General features: G+C 38.8%; 1 protein-coding gene across 1 annotated transcript in view; it reads left to right on the top strand.

The window, feature by feature from the left end:
- The window catches only part of FAM149B1 (family with sequence similarity 149 member B1), a 23,939-nt gene extending 13,438 nt beyond the window's left edge, over positions 1–10,501 (top strand). Inside the window, exons 9-14 of the mRNA XM_019507781.1 lie at positions 384–496; positions 1,603–1,827; positions 6,246–6,372; positions 6,804–6,926; positions 8,061–8,142; positions 10,269–10,501. Coding sequence (XP_019363326.1) covers positions 384–496; positions 1,603–1,827; positions 6,246–6,372; positions 6,804–6,926; positions 8,061–8,142; positions 10,269–10,342 — 744 coding nt within the window. The 3' untranslated portion in view covers positions 10,343–10,501. The remainder of the gene's footprint in view (positions 1–383; positions 497–1,602; positions 1,828–6,245; positions 6,373–6,803; positions 6,927–8,060; positions 8,143–10,268) is intronic.
- The last annotated feature ends 3,597 nt before the right edge of the window (positions 10,502–14,098 follow it).

Genomic DNA, 14,098 nt, shown 5'->3' with positions numbered 1-14,098 from the left:
CTTTCCAGTTTTTATCTTTACATTATGTATGTGTTCAGACATATTGTAAAGTGGGATCATGATGATGATTCCCCTACAGCAGTCACTTAGTTATTTATGCACCCTGTCACAAGATTGTTTTACACAAATGGAAGCCTCAGTTGTGAAGTTTTACATATAGCATGTAGCACAGCAGTAGATATTTTGCATAAAAATGTATATGAAGTATTTTCTAGGTGAATCTTAATGTATTCCTAAAAATAATACACTGTGTGGTATGATATACATGTATAATAATATAAATCTTTCTTTGAAAGGACTTGACTTCTGTTTTCCAAAGGCAAAAATGTATGCTTCTTTATCATGTCAAAAAGTAAATTTTAGCTTTTTTTTCTGACTTGCAGACAAATTTCTCTCAAGGATCAAGTGGTAGTTCTCAGCACAATCTAAATGGGTTGATGATGATACATGGGATCCACTTACAGCAAAGGAATCTGCCTTTAATGGACAAAATATTGTAAGACTAGTAGCTTTTTGTCTTTGTAGAAATGTAGAAAACCAAAGGTCCCAAATGCTAAAGAAGAAAAGTAGTGGAGATCTTCTGAAGTTTTGAATGCTGATTCAGAAAGCTGTTTAAGCATGTGCGTAAGTGTGTAAGGTGATGTGAAAATTCATTGAAGTTGATCATGTGCTTAAGTTAGGCACTTGCTTATGTACATTGCTTAATCAGTACCCAGGTCTGTTTAATTTACTATAATTTCTTAGGAGAAGAAAAAAAGATGAAGTATTGATGGTATTTTTAATGTTGTGACTGGATGTTCATATAAAAACAGTTTGGCTAGAGAGAGAACTTTGTGGGGAGGGAATATGCTATAGCGTTTTCTTCTCTTCTTGCAGTTCTACCACTGTACCACTAGCAAGCATCTTTCATTTCTTGTATCTCTCTCTAAGAATGGCCTATCTTGCCAAACAGTGCGAATTATGTGGTAGATCTGTGATGTGCAATAGATGAAATGAGAGCACTAAACATCCATTTTTGACCTAAACATGGTTTTAACTTGGTCTACAGAGGAAAAAATTAGTGGCGTCTCTCTCTCTCTCTCTACCAGCCTACCTACCTTAGCTACCTAACCCCAAGGTGTTAAGAACTTTTTGTTTATTATTACAATTGGTTTGTCACTTCAAGAGCTGGTGTCTACATCACAGCTGACACTAACTGGCATCCTCACTGTCATTCATCAGGAGATCAAGGTATGAATGTGCCTGAATGTGAAAACTAAATTGTCTTTCATCCCTGGAGATTAATCTTTTAAGTCTGAACTAACGCAGGCCAGGAGGGTGAGAAACTACTGCTGTCTGTGTTGTTTCTGTATGTAGCCTGTGAATAATAACAATAATGCTTATATTTCTAGTATCTTCAGTCTGAACATTTCAGGATTATTAAGAATAAAGTCCAGTTTCTTTCTTACCCTATCCCTTTGTAGCATAGGCAGTAGCCTATTATTCAATGGTACAAAAGGTTTACCAGCTGCATTGATATATTATGTTATCGTTGTATGTGATGTAGTGTGTCATAATGATCACATTTATATATGTTTCATTTTGATTCTATGATTCTGTTAGAGATATGGATGACAAACCACTTCTGAGGCCAGGCTCCAGTTCCCTTCTCTCAGCCAGAAGTCGACCAAATCACCCTCTAGAGCTCAGTACATCATCTCTATCATATTCTGCTCATTCCACTAGAAGGCGAAACCCACCACCACGCACTCTGCATCCTATCAGCACTAACTATTCTCGCTCTGGAACACCAAGATCCGTAGACAGTGTCATCAAAGGAACACGATTGTATGTTTAAAAAACAGTTTCTTGTCTTCAAGTTATCAGGTTTTTTGAACCAAGTCTGTGTAAAAATGGAACAAAAAAGGGTGAATGGAGAGAAAGCGTATGATTCTTTCTAATCCAAGCATAGTCCCCTGAGAGAGCTGAAATGACTCGTTTTGTTAAAATTGACCAAATATTTTTACTGTGCAACAACTCATGCTTTTATAAATTGCCTGAGCCAGTGTCGCTCAAGCAGCATGCTGAGGTGCCTTGAGATCCTTTCTAGGATGCTGTGAGGTGCTGCACAATGTTAGCGCTGTTTGGTACGCAAACACGATTCACCTAAGATAAACCTAGAGATTTCAATAGGAATCCATGATGTTAAAACCATTTTGATCTGTTGTGGTCCAGGTTCTTTGCAACAGAAGAATTACTCTGGTTTTTTTTTTGTTTTTTTGTAGTAAAAAAACAAGTGAAAAGTGAGAGCTGTCATTTTCTGAGGGCCTCAAGCTTGTCAAGGAATGACTTGAATCTAAAAAGGTTGAGAACCACTGGTGTAAGCAATTGTGCAGTTCTGTTTAAGGGAAACTACATCTGTCCGTGCTGTCTAACAACTGCAGAGCAGACTTCATTTCATTAATGTCTGTCTCAGATTGTACATTTTCACAAGGAACTCCCCCAGTGACAGCCAGTTCCTGTGGATATCCTGTTGGTGCCATGCCCCACCAGTATAGATGTTGATGAACACCATGTTGTGTTTGATGTTCAGTGATCCTTTTTCAGAGCTTATTTTAAAGACAGACTTAAAATAATGTCTGGTCTCCTTTTTGTACTTAACTATCTCTTCCTACAGCTGACCCAGACTAAATTGTAGAGAACATGCTTATCTTAGAGACCCCCCTCTAAATCTGACTGAAGCTAATGGAAAGGCTCTTCTTGACCCCTATGACCTTTGGATTATGTCCAGAATTGTAATGTTTTCCTATAATATGGCTACATCCAAATGAGGCTTTTATACTTTTCCAGCCAGCACTTAGAAGAGCAGCTAGATTACACACTTCCCTGGAGTGTAAGCATCTAGTGCTGGATATACAAATGCCTTGTTCTGAGAAGCCACGGAAAAATACCAAAAATCTCTAGTTGATCTCTGATGTTTTTGCGTCTTGTGACACACCAAAACGATATAGTCTGAGAGCATTACTAGTAAACTTGGAAGAGTCACTGAAGTTCACAAACACTAAAAATCTTCAGTTTGCAAAAGTGAATCAAAGGATTTTGTGTTGAACAACCCCCAGAGCCAGCTTACTGGCAGTGTTTTGTATGTAATTCTGACAGTGACGTGACCTTTTCTTTTAACTTTGAAGCACCTTTAAGAATAGTTTTATTTTTTCAAAAATTGATCCAGTCTATCTTCAGTAAATTCTTTTTTTCAAATGTTGTTCCCGTTGTAGATTATCTTTCTGTATTCAATTTTTGATAATATTTCTCTTCACTGTTCTTAATCTTGTATTTCTTAAAATATTCCTTTTATTCTTGGCATATGTACTAAATGCATGTAGTGGGCTCCTAGGAGAGGCTTTTTAATGTGTTGGTTATGCTTTCAAATTCTTTTAATGCATCATTCCAGAATGACCTTTTGACCTATCCCATAGCCATACATATGTAATAACATCTCAAACACTTGTCTCACAAGCATGGCCTGCTCATGTAGAAGGCAGCTATAAATTGTAGTGCAGCATTTTTAAAGTAGAATTCTTATAACTTGTTCTTATAATTCTATTTTTGATCAGTATATTCTAGTTGGAAAAACTTTTTGAACTTTTAAGTCATCACATATTCCTTCTATAGGGAGATTTTTAGATACCTTTCAGATAAGCTGCAGATTTCTAATGCCAAATTTTGTATCTATATTTTATGCCTTTTTATTCAAATTTTGAATGTGTGGGTTTGGGGGGCGGGATTTCTGTGTTGAAGAAGAATGCATTCTGGAAAAATGCAGCTGGCCAGTGAAACTTTGCACCTAATTAAGATGCCACATTTGCCGGGTTAGCAAGAACCAGTAATGCAGCTGGACAATTAATGGAATTTTGGTTTAAGATCTCAAATTATTAATAAAGTGCAGGTAGACTTGCACATTACAAGTAAATATACAGGGTGTCTCAAAAAGATGTATTTATTTGTTTTGCTTAGTTGTTTGCTACCATAACAAGTGTCTGTATTTCAGGGATGAACATTTTAAACATCTATAGTAGTGTACATTGTAAGTTATTCCTCTTGCTTTCTAAGGAAACAAGTATCAGCACTCTCAATCAATATATCTCTATATTACTGATGACTATTTTGTGTACGTGATTTTTGGGATACCTTGTGTGTTACAACAGAATAGTTTAAAGTACTTCCCTTTTTGCTTTCTTGTCAAACTTAGATTGGGTATCGTCTTTGCAATAGTTGTTAATTAATCATAATTCATACTGAAAGGAGGGCATGAAATGCTATGCCCAGTCTTGTTTCAGATGTTACTGATCCCAACAAATGTTTTAGAGAAATACTGAACTCAAGCTAAAGAACTTTTTAATTCTACTCTTCCACTCTTTCTGTGAAGTTCTGAAACTGAAATTATGACATCACAAATAATAATTTAAATCAGGAAGAGAAGTTGAGCTCTGAGGAATAAAATCTTTTGCTAAAATACACATTTTAGTAGCATCTCTGTAAAGTTTAAAAAATATATATTTTGTAATAAAGGCTGTAATATGTAGGCCCCCTCAAAAAAGAACATTTAGCTCCAATTTGGCCCTCTCAAGACACTTTTCATTAGTTTAGCATCATTAGTTTGGTGTTTGTCACCCCTTCTGGGGCTTGCTGGGCAAAGTGACAGAGATGCTATTCAGAAATGGTCAGTATAAATAGGCCAGTTGCATGTAACTCAAAGAGGGAAGACATAATGAGATCCTGATGTGCTCTGGGCACAAAGTTTGGTAGCAGGGTAACTTTTACCAAGAATGCCAGGATTCTAGGGATGAAAGAGGGAGGGAGTTCAGCAGTACGTATTTGCAATGTATTTTTATCTGCCTCTGGTTGGATGAGCTGCTGCATTCTGAACCAATTGCAGCTTCTATAAATCTTCCATTTCCAGCCCCAACCAGAGAGCATAAAGTTAGCAGTTCATCCTTGAGGTAACAAAGACAGATCTATAAGATGCTTCTGGCTCCTGCTCTAGTTTCATTATTTGGGCACATTGTGGTTGGCAAGTTGCATAATTCCCAGACGATCAGTGGAGAGAAGTATCAACTTTTTCGATGGACAGTGGGTTATATACAATATATAGCCAATATATTTACTTATTTGCAACGAATCTGAATAGTTTTTCATCCATCTAGCTACTTCTTTTAGACACCGAAGTAGCTAGATGACATCATCTGCTTAAGGTGCAAACAATATGCATACCTGTACGTCACCAATATATTGCTGGCATTGGAGCCTAGCTTATACCATGTCATGTTCTTTGTAATTGAACATAGATATTGAACTGATTCTGTAGATTGAATATTGAAGGGATTCTGTATAAAGGGGTGTGGGGGAGATTTTGGTGAGTACAAACAGTTCTTCGCAGTTCTATGACAGCCTTGTCCTTGACTCTTGATTCCTCCATTGGGGGAATAGCAATATTTTTGCAATCATCTGCATTGAAGGAAATAAATAAATACAGCACAATTAATGTTTTGCCACTTTTCAAGGTATGAGATCATTCCTCAATATCTCAGTATCATACCTAGGTCTGTAACCTGTTTGGGAAGATTCTAAAGTACAGCTAGTAGGTAATTATCATACAATCATAGAAAATTAGGGTTGGAAGGGACCTCAGGAGGTCATCTAATAAGTCCGGCCCCCTGCTCAAAGCAGGATCATTCCCAACTAGATCATTCCAGCCAGGGCTTTGTCAAGCCAGGCCTTAAAAACCTCCAAGGATGGAGATTCCTCCACCTCCTAGTGAGAGTTTTTCCTAATATCTAATTAGGGCTGTTGGAGCTGGGCTACTATTACTTTTCCCATGACCTTGTTTAGGATTGTGGAAACTTGAGACTTTGTTTGGTTATTGATATTACTGGTGATGTATTGACCAGATCATACTATCTTAGAGTCTCTGGAGGGTTCTCCTAGATGGACACATTTACAATATGCACAAAAAGCAATGTTAAGACCACTAACAAGGCAACACTGACTACTAGCTAAGTTTTATAAAAATATTTTTTCCAGTTTAGTCCACTGTGGATCTTTATGCCTTTATGCCTAAGTCTCCTGTACCCAGTATAGCCTGACATCTTGCATTACAATTCAGCATATGTTATCACAAGTTTTATAATTTCATTTGCTTCAGCTTGTATCAGTTCTGTAAGCTCTGGCATTAATATATATTTTTTGTTTCTACTGGTCAGTTCTAGTCTTACTGCATATGACAAGCTGTCATCACCCTCCTCTGTGCCACTGAGCCGAAATAATGTCCTGCCGCCTATTGGTACTACTGATGTAGTGGAGCACCTGAGCACTGTGGGATCCCAAAAGCAAATGGTAATGTCCCAATTTGTATGTCAGATGAAAATGTTTTATTTTATTCTTTGGAAACAAGTTAGCATAAAATGTTGATTTTTGTCTTACTTGGCAAGCCCAAGAATCCTTTCTTGGATTTTGTTTCTGATTTATATTGTTATAGTTTGCCAGATTTATCTTGTTGAAGTTTTCTAAAAACATTCAGCATAATTATTATTATAATCAAGATAATGAAATACTGCAATACTAAAAATAAACTCTATGAATTTTGACCTGCACTGGGTCAGCGTTGAGTCCTTTAGGATCCAGTGACAGTGCAACTATTTTGTATTTTCTGTTAAATAACTCACAGATGATTAGGCTTTGTTTCCTTTTGATTAGACTTTTTATTTTCCTTTTCACTATCCAGCTGTAATAACTAATCTGACTGTTAATTTTCTTTTACTTTGCAGAAATCCCGAGGGACTTCCAGTCGCGCTCATAGCGCAGTAATAAATGAAGTTAACCAGCAGCCACAAGAGAGACTTTCCTTACCTGATAATTTCTCAAGGCCCAACACAACACATACATTTTGGGTAAAGTGGCAAATGTAACCAAATGGTGTCCACATCCAGAAAGATTGTTTGGTAGATTTCTGCTTTGACAGTTAGCACTGATAAACAGTTGAAGGAGAACTGGATGGCCCAAGTGAATGGTGACAGGAAAAGAGTCTGTAGTCCTTGCATTATCAATTCAGATCTTCCCAGCTTGGTAGAAAAAAAATGGCTCCTGTGAAATGAGAATCTGGACTCAGTTGGGTTTCTTACAGGTTTGGTGTCCTCACCATGAGAGTCCCCATGCTGGCTTCCAGTTGCAAGTGTACTCAGCTAGAGAAACTGTACTCTGCTCCTAGAAATATTTCTTCCACAGCAGGTTTGAGGTATACATTTAAAGAGAAAGTGGTACTGTCCCTGCTTGTGTTCGTTCAGAACTTATATATAGATACACTTTGACCTATAGCTAAATAAAATTTCAGTCTTCAGAGCTGTCAGTCAGGCACTTTTTATGAATCTTATGTTTGGAGGAGAAAAAGTGGTTTACACTGTTTTAGACTTAGACTTCTTGGGCCATCTACTTAACCTTCTAAATAGCTGTAGGATAATTCTCAGAATCTTCTTGAGCCGCTACACTTTTAATAGTTTCAGATCAGTTTTGTTGTTTGATGGAGCTTTATATAGCTTTTTCATTTACTGGGAGACGGTCTGTTTGATGTCTTGTCCCATCTTTTATATATATGAAAATACAACTTTCACTAGTTTTGAGTTATGCATCAGAGGTAATGTCCAGTTTCCAGTTATGGCTTGAGCTTTGTTGAATGACTAGCTGTGAAAACACCTTCCTAAGTCTGTTTTGAAATGTTCTACCTTCAGAAATTCTAAGACTGATGATACAGGCTTGTGAGGCTTCTAAGTAATGTAGGTAGGGGTAGACTAGGAATAGGCAGTGTCCTCTCTCCCATTTAAAGATACTGATTTGTTCCAAAGTATAAATCTTTTTTCCTCTTTGACCACTTCAGCATAAGTTGTGAACCTAGTGTTCTCCAGCACCAGGAAAAAAACATTGGTTTTAATTGAATTTTTGGTGTCTTTGTGACTAAACGATTTGTTAAAAACCTGTTATACAAATGACTAATATATAATTAATAATAACAAATATATTTTATCCTGCAGCCAGATCTGCAATACCAACGTTCTTGCACTATTATTGATTATACTAATCAACTCCGGACCACCAGAGGATCAGCAGGCCCAGGTACATCCAGAGCATCAGTTCATTTTTAGTGAAAACACAGGGACCATTTGAGAGGCAATTTTTTTTTGTGTGGGGAGGGAACTGAAAGATCTTAATTGTATATAATCAATCCCCTTTTCAACTACAAAGTCATTCTTTGTCCTAAGCTGCCCTATTATTTTGGAAATGCTGATAATACATTGCTTTTAAAACCAAGCTATTCTTATATGCTTACTTTACACCAGAGGCGGATAATTATTTTGGGCTGAGGGCCACTTACCGAGTTTTGGCAAGCTGTCGAGGACCGCTTGGGTAGTGCCACCCCTTGACAGGTGTCCCTCCCCCTGGTCATCATCTTGTGACTGGAAGTCCAGTCCCCTAACCCCTGACCTTTGTCACCAGAAGTCCCTCCCCTTGCCCCTGGAAATACTTTTTTTAGCCAGGGGTTTTGCCATCTCAGAACCAGAAAAATACCAAATTATATTCTAAAAAGCAAACATTTACAACATTCATTCATTTAAAACAATATTTTTGCCCTGGTTTACATGTGTTTGTGCAAAGTAGCTAGAGGGCACTGCACAAAGTTTAAAATGAAGTCTTACTCTTGTATATTGTGGGAGGCATGGGGGGTGGGTATAGGTTTGTGGGGGATGTGGGTGTGTGGGAGGGTGTGGGTGTGCCTGTGGGGGTGGATAGGTGTGGAAGGTAGGTGTGGGTGGGTGTGGATTTGTGGGATGTGGGTGGATATGGGGTTTGTGGGGGAAGATGGCTGGGGTCTGTGAGGGAGTGTGAGTGTGGAGGGCTGTGTGTATGGCATTGCGAGGGGGGGAACACGTGTATGGTGGAGCGTGCATGTGGGACTTGCCCTATGAACACACACACACACCCTTCCTCATTGTACACACATGCACACAGTTTCTCCCTCCTTCATTGCTCTCTCTTGCCCCTTCCCTCATTGTACAGATGGACGCACACAATCGCACACACCCTCCCACTCCTGGCCCAGGGGTGCCAGTGCAGGCCCCATGCTCTTGTGGTCCGATGATGCGGCCAGGGGCCACATGGTGCTAGAGTGGCCAGCGGTGGGCAGGAAAGCAGTGAAAGCTGCAGTAGGCAAAGACTTCTGGTTGGGGGTTGGGCAGGGCCAGGCTGGCTTTCCGACTGAGTCCTGCCAGCTTTCCCTGGGTCCTACTGTCCCTGGCTCCTGTCATCTTTGACAGGCAGCCAGGAACAGATAAATATACATTTTCTAAATTTTTTTAGGGGCCTCATGGGCTGGATAGAATGGACTGGCAGGCTGGATGAAGCCCACTGGCAGTATTTTGCCCGCCCCTGCTTTACACTAACACTCTCCCCACCAAAGACCAATTCTCAGGATGTCCAAGACCTTTAATTAGAGACCTACTTAAATTGTGGCTTTGTGATTTTTGCAGAAACTGTGAAACACAGCAATCTCTGCAAAAAAATGGCATTGGCCACAACTTTCCAGGAAATCAACTGGGGAAAAAAAATATAATGCTGGGTCTGGGAGCCAACAGTCCTCACTGCAGGAGGGGAAGGTGCCAGCTGGTGGGGTAGTATGAAGGGCAGTGATCAAGACTGGCTGCCACCTCATGCCTCTGCCAATCAGCGCCAAGAGCAGGGCTGCATGAAGGGAAGCCAGCAGTCAAGATGGCAGCCATCCCTCCTCCCTGTGGGACCTCTCCACCAGTCAGTGCTGAAGAGCAGGGCAGACATGAAACGCCCACAAAATTGGCTCTGTGCACTGCAAGCAGATCACAAAAATTGCTTCCTCTTGCCGTAAGTTAGGTATGGCCGTACCTATAATTTTTTTCCTTTATTTACCTCTAAGGTTTATTACAGCATAACTTTCATCTTTAGGTCTTAAGAAATGATAACAAAACAGTGTCAACAGAGAATGTTCATACTATTATTTCACTGCTAGAAAGTTTTTCAAAGAATGTAGTGCATTACAATGTTGCATATAAAAACCTCGTGTTTTTCAAATTGCAACTAAAACTTGCTAGTAACAAACTTTAGTTTTTTAAATTAGTACTCTAACATTAAGATAAGCAGATGTGTGCATTATTTTGATTCTACCTGGAACTGGAATAGCTGTGGTTAAAGTTCTACTTAATCTTCATTAGGTTTGCATCTACAAGGTTCTGTGAGAACTCATAGCCGAGGTGGATCTATTACAAGAAGCAGACAGGGACTTTGATGTGCTCTGAAGAAGGATTCTTCCATCACCAGTGACTAAGTCCAGAATGTCATGAATCAGTGCTGAATCTCAGCAATGTCAAAGTTGTTTACAGAGGAACTTACAAAACATCTTTCTTTATGAAGTCTTATTTTGTATAATATTTAAAAGAAAAAAAAAGCAAAGTAACTGCCAAAGACTACAGGAGTGTAGCTAATTTCAGTTTTCCACCAGCAAACCAAGTTAGTGGATACAAATGCTTGTATTCTCAAAGGCTGCCAGCTATTCTGCCAAACTGTTGTTGAACAATTATTGCCTCAGGACTCTTTGGGCACATCCACATTTGGTTCCCTGGGGACAACTAGCAGCGGCGCACCTTGTGCTGCAGTGACTTGTCCCAGGAAATGCCTGTGCCACATGCGCTGTAGTGCATGGCAGATTGCCCTTGGTTGAGTAGGGGAGGATGGCCCCAGCAGCCTTACCTGGGGCCCTGGGAACCTCTCAGGGCTGCAGCTGCAGCAGTTCTGCCACGTGGAGCCTAGCTGGAGCGCAGCTCTGGGCAGCCCAGCTCTGCTTTTCAGTAGCAAGTGCTGCCTGAGCGTGCGCTGTACCACTTTTGTGGGGTTTTTATGACCCCTGGATACCCAGGGGTCAAAAAAACCTGTAGGAGAAAAATTCAGCGCAGCACACATTTGGGCAGTGCATCGTTGCAGCGCAGAAACACCGGACTGTGCAATATGTGGCACTGCCAACATGTTTGTGGCACCACGTACCGCAGGACCACGCTCAGCTGGGCATGCCTTTTGGGTCCAGTTGTTACAACAGTGGGACTACAGAAACAGCTATCTACTCACTAACTTAAGTAAAAGTTCTTGCACTCTCCCAGTAATATATTTATTTTTATAGCAGTCATTCAGATTTTAAAAAAATCCTCAAAGTAAGATGCCTGACAGTGTTGCTGTATCAAATATATTAGAAAATAATATATTCATTGCATGTACTGTACTACTCCCTGTTCAACTTTGTTATTCAAGTAATTTTGACAGACTTCCTGAGATAGGTACTAAAGGCTGAGTTATACATTAAGGAAGTAAATCAAAGGTAAAAAGAAAATGTTATATTTCTAAAGTGGCAGGCTTAACTGTAGTGTATTACCTTCCCTTTCTGTATTATCCATTAAAACCTTTCCACCAATGACAAAGGAGAAACTTTTCAAGGGGCATAAGCAGTCTTTTACACCAAATAATTCCAGGCAGTACTCAAAGAAATTCTTCTTTGTTTAAAATGAAATATTTTATGATGTAATGTCAGAGGATACATCTGTCGGTCTTAATTTTTTTAACAAAGTAGTGTCTGTTTCAGTATGCAGGACTTGTTCAGCTTTGCAGTTCACATCTATAAGAGATCAACATACTGGGATGTATTCAGTTGTAGTGAACACTATGGTTTAAATTAGTCTTACTTCAGTATGAAGCTTGCATTTCATGTGTAACTTTAAAATTTATAATACTGTTTAAGTAGAGATTAGCTCCAGGACTTACTTGTACTGATAAGTGCCAGGCTACAGATAAGAGACAAGGTCAGTCTTTTATTATATTTTTGGACAACAAATTATCCGGCTACCACGTGAAGATAGTTGCTGCTTTGTTAAACAAAAACTGAATCACTTTTTATATACAATTAAAAAAAAAAGTCAAAACCCTTTTTTAAGTTTCCACTGAGTTTGTAGTTTCACGCCATCACGTACAATTAAGAAAACTGGTATCTTGTCAGATAACTTTCCTGTTCTTTCCTGCAAGAAAACTGTCACTATGGGACAGAATTGATCTTTACAGGCTGAAGTTCCTGTCAAGGGAAAGATAGCCAGATTCCTGGAGAGGGAACTATTTCTCCATCTAGTTCAAGCTTTTTCTTGTTTGTTGGCTTCCACTTATTTTCTTTTTCCTTCTGTGTGAATAGAAGATAATAGAGAGAAGACTCTTGGTGAAAGATTGTATAGTTAAAAAAAAAAAAACCACAAACTGAACCAAATGAATATCCTAATTAGCCCTTTTATCCCAGAAGTCTACAAACTCAGCTGCAAGGAAACTAAAAGGCTGTGCTCTGCATCTGACCTAAAGTCCCATGAAGCAGGAGTGGGATTGAGGAAAAGCTCTTAGACTTTTTGGGACCTTTCAACAACTCTGCAATTCCTAGATCCCTAAAGATTTCATTCATTAAACCTCTCATTCTCTGATATTAATCACACAGGATACCAAAACACTTCAGAATTAGCTGAGTATGTTTATATATGTACCATGTTTATGTTAGTGCTCTGGTAGATGCATTAATTTTCTGCATGTAGTTAAACTGTAAATCCTTTTATAGCCAAAGGCACAAATAATCTTGGTTATTATACCTGTTACATGCTTTATGGAAACAAAGAAAAATAAAACTTGGTCAGGACAGTTTTATTCAGTTCATACCAAGATGTCCTCTTTTTAGAGACCAAAATAACTTTTCCATTACTCAAGGATTTGTTACAATCCACTAACACTTAAAGGCAGCCTGGAAATTTAGCCTGGATGATGTTAATGCAGCTAGTAACTTGCAGATGTAGACTAGGACCAAAAGACAAATTACAAAATCCAGTGAAGTGCAATTCAGCTTCAAAACATATACAATTCCTATATTTTGTATAGAAGGTTGACAAACATCTATTAAATGATTTCCTTGGTGAGACTTATTTTGCATTAACTGCTATAGAGGGGTAATTGCTAAAAATGCTATAATTACAATAAGGACTTAAGATAACAGCATAGAATACTGCTAGCTTCCTGAAAACTTAATCTTTACAATATATTTTAATTGAAACTTGTTAAAACTCTATTAAATTTCAGAACTAATCTTGGAAAGCTATAAGCATTTCCAACATCCTTTACTTTCCAGCAGCAAAGGCTCATAGTACATTCCTCCCCCCAGATTTTTCTTAATAATTTAATTGTAATACAGAAATTAAGTGAATACCCCTTCAAATTTGTATCGCTGCATAATATATGAATTTCTGCTGCCTTTAAAGTGTTTTTTCTTGATGAACTTATCACACGTATACTCTCACCCATTAGAATTTTCTTGGCTTCATCCATACACCTGCTTCAGGAGAACATTCTTGTATCTTACAAATATTCTATTTTGAAGAATAATGAACTACTGAGCTTTTTTAATTCCAATTTTAACTTTGTAGTACATCATGACAAGTATTAATGATCCTGAAAAACACATGATTGCAGACAAAGGACTCATAGCTATACCAGTGAAGTGACTTCTTGTCTTCATCGTTTTAATTGTTGATTTGACATCAGTGCACCCAAGGCTTCTTCAGGCCAGCTTTTGCTCCCTGACTAGCTAGGTCCTCAGCCACACCATACCAATAAGAGTCTTTAAATAAAACAAGCAAACAAAAACTGTATCATCTCCTCCCAGCTACAGGGAGGGGTTTCCTGTGGCGTGGCTTTTGTACAGCAGTCCAGCCACTCTGTGCAGCTGATGGTTGAGTCCACTGTCTGACAGTTTGCTCCCCCCCTGCTGCTCTGTCTTAGCTTTCTAAAGCTCCCAGTGATCAGCATCTGCTCTTCCTTAAGTGGACAAGCAACCCTGTTGTAGTCAGATACTGCAGTACTGTTTTTACTACTATACTTGAACCAGTTGAATGTCAGCTGTTCAAGACACTGTTCCTCTATTTTAGATAGCAAATGATGAAAACAAATTTTCAGGTTGGAGAAGTAAGGATACTGCAGG

The sequence above is a fragment of the Gavialis gangeticus genome, unplaced genomic scaffold (genome assembly GCF_001723915.1).
Source record: "Gavialis gangeticus isolate Ggan-Ray unplaced genomic scaffold, GavGan_comp1, whole genome shotgun sequence".
Lineage (NCBI taxonomy): Eukaryota > Metazoa > Chordata > Crocodylia > Gavialidae > Gavialis > Gavialis gangeticus.
The sequence above is the reverse complement of the archived record's forward strand: the minus strand, read 5'-3'. Positions and strand labels throughout refer to the sequence as shown.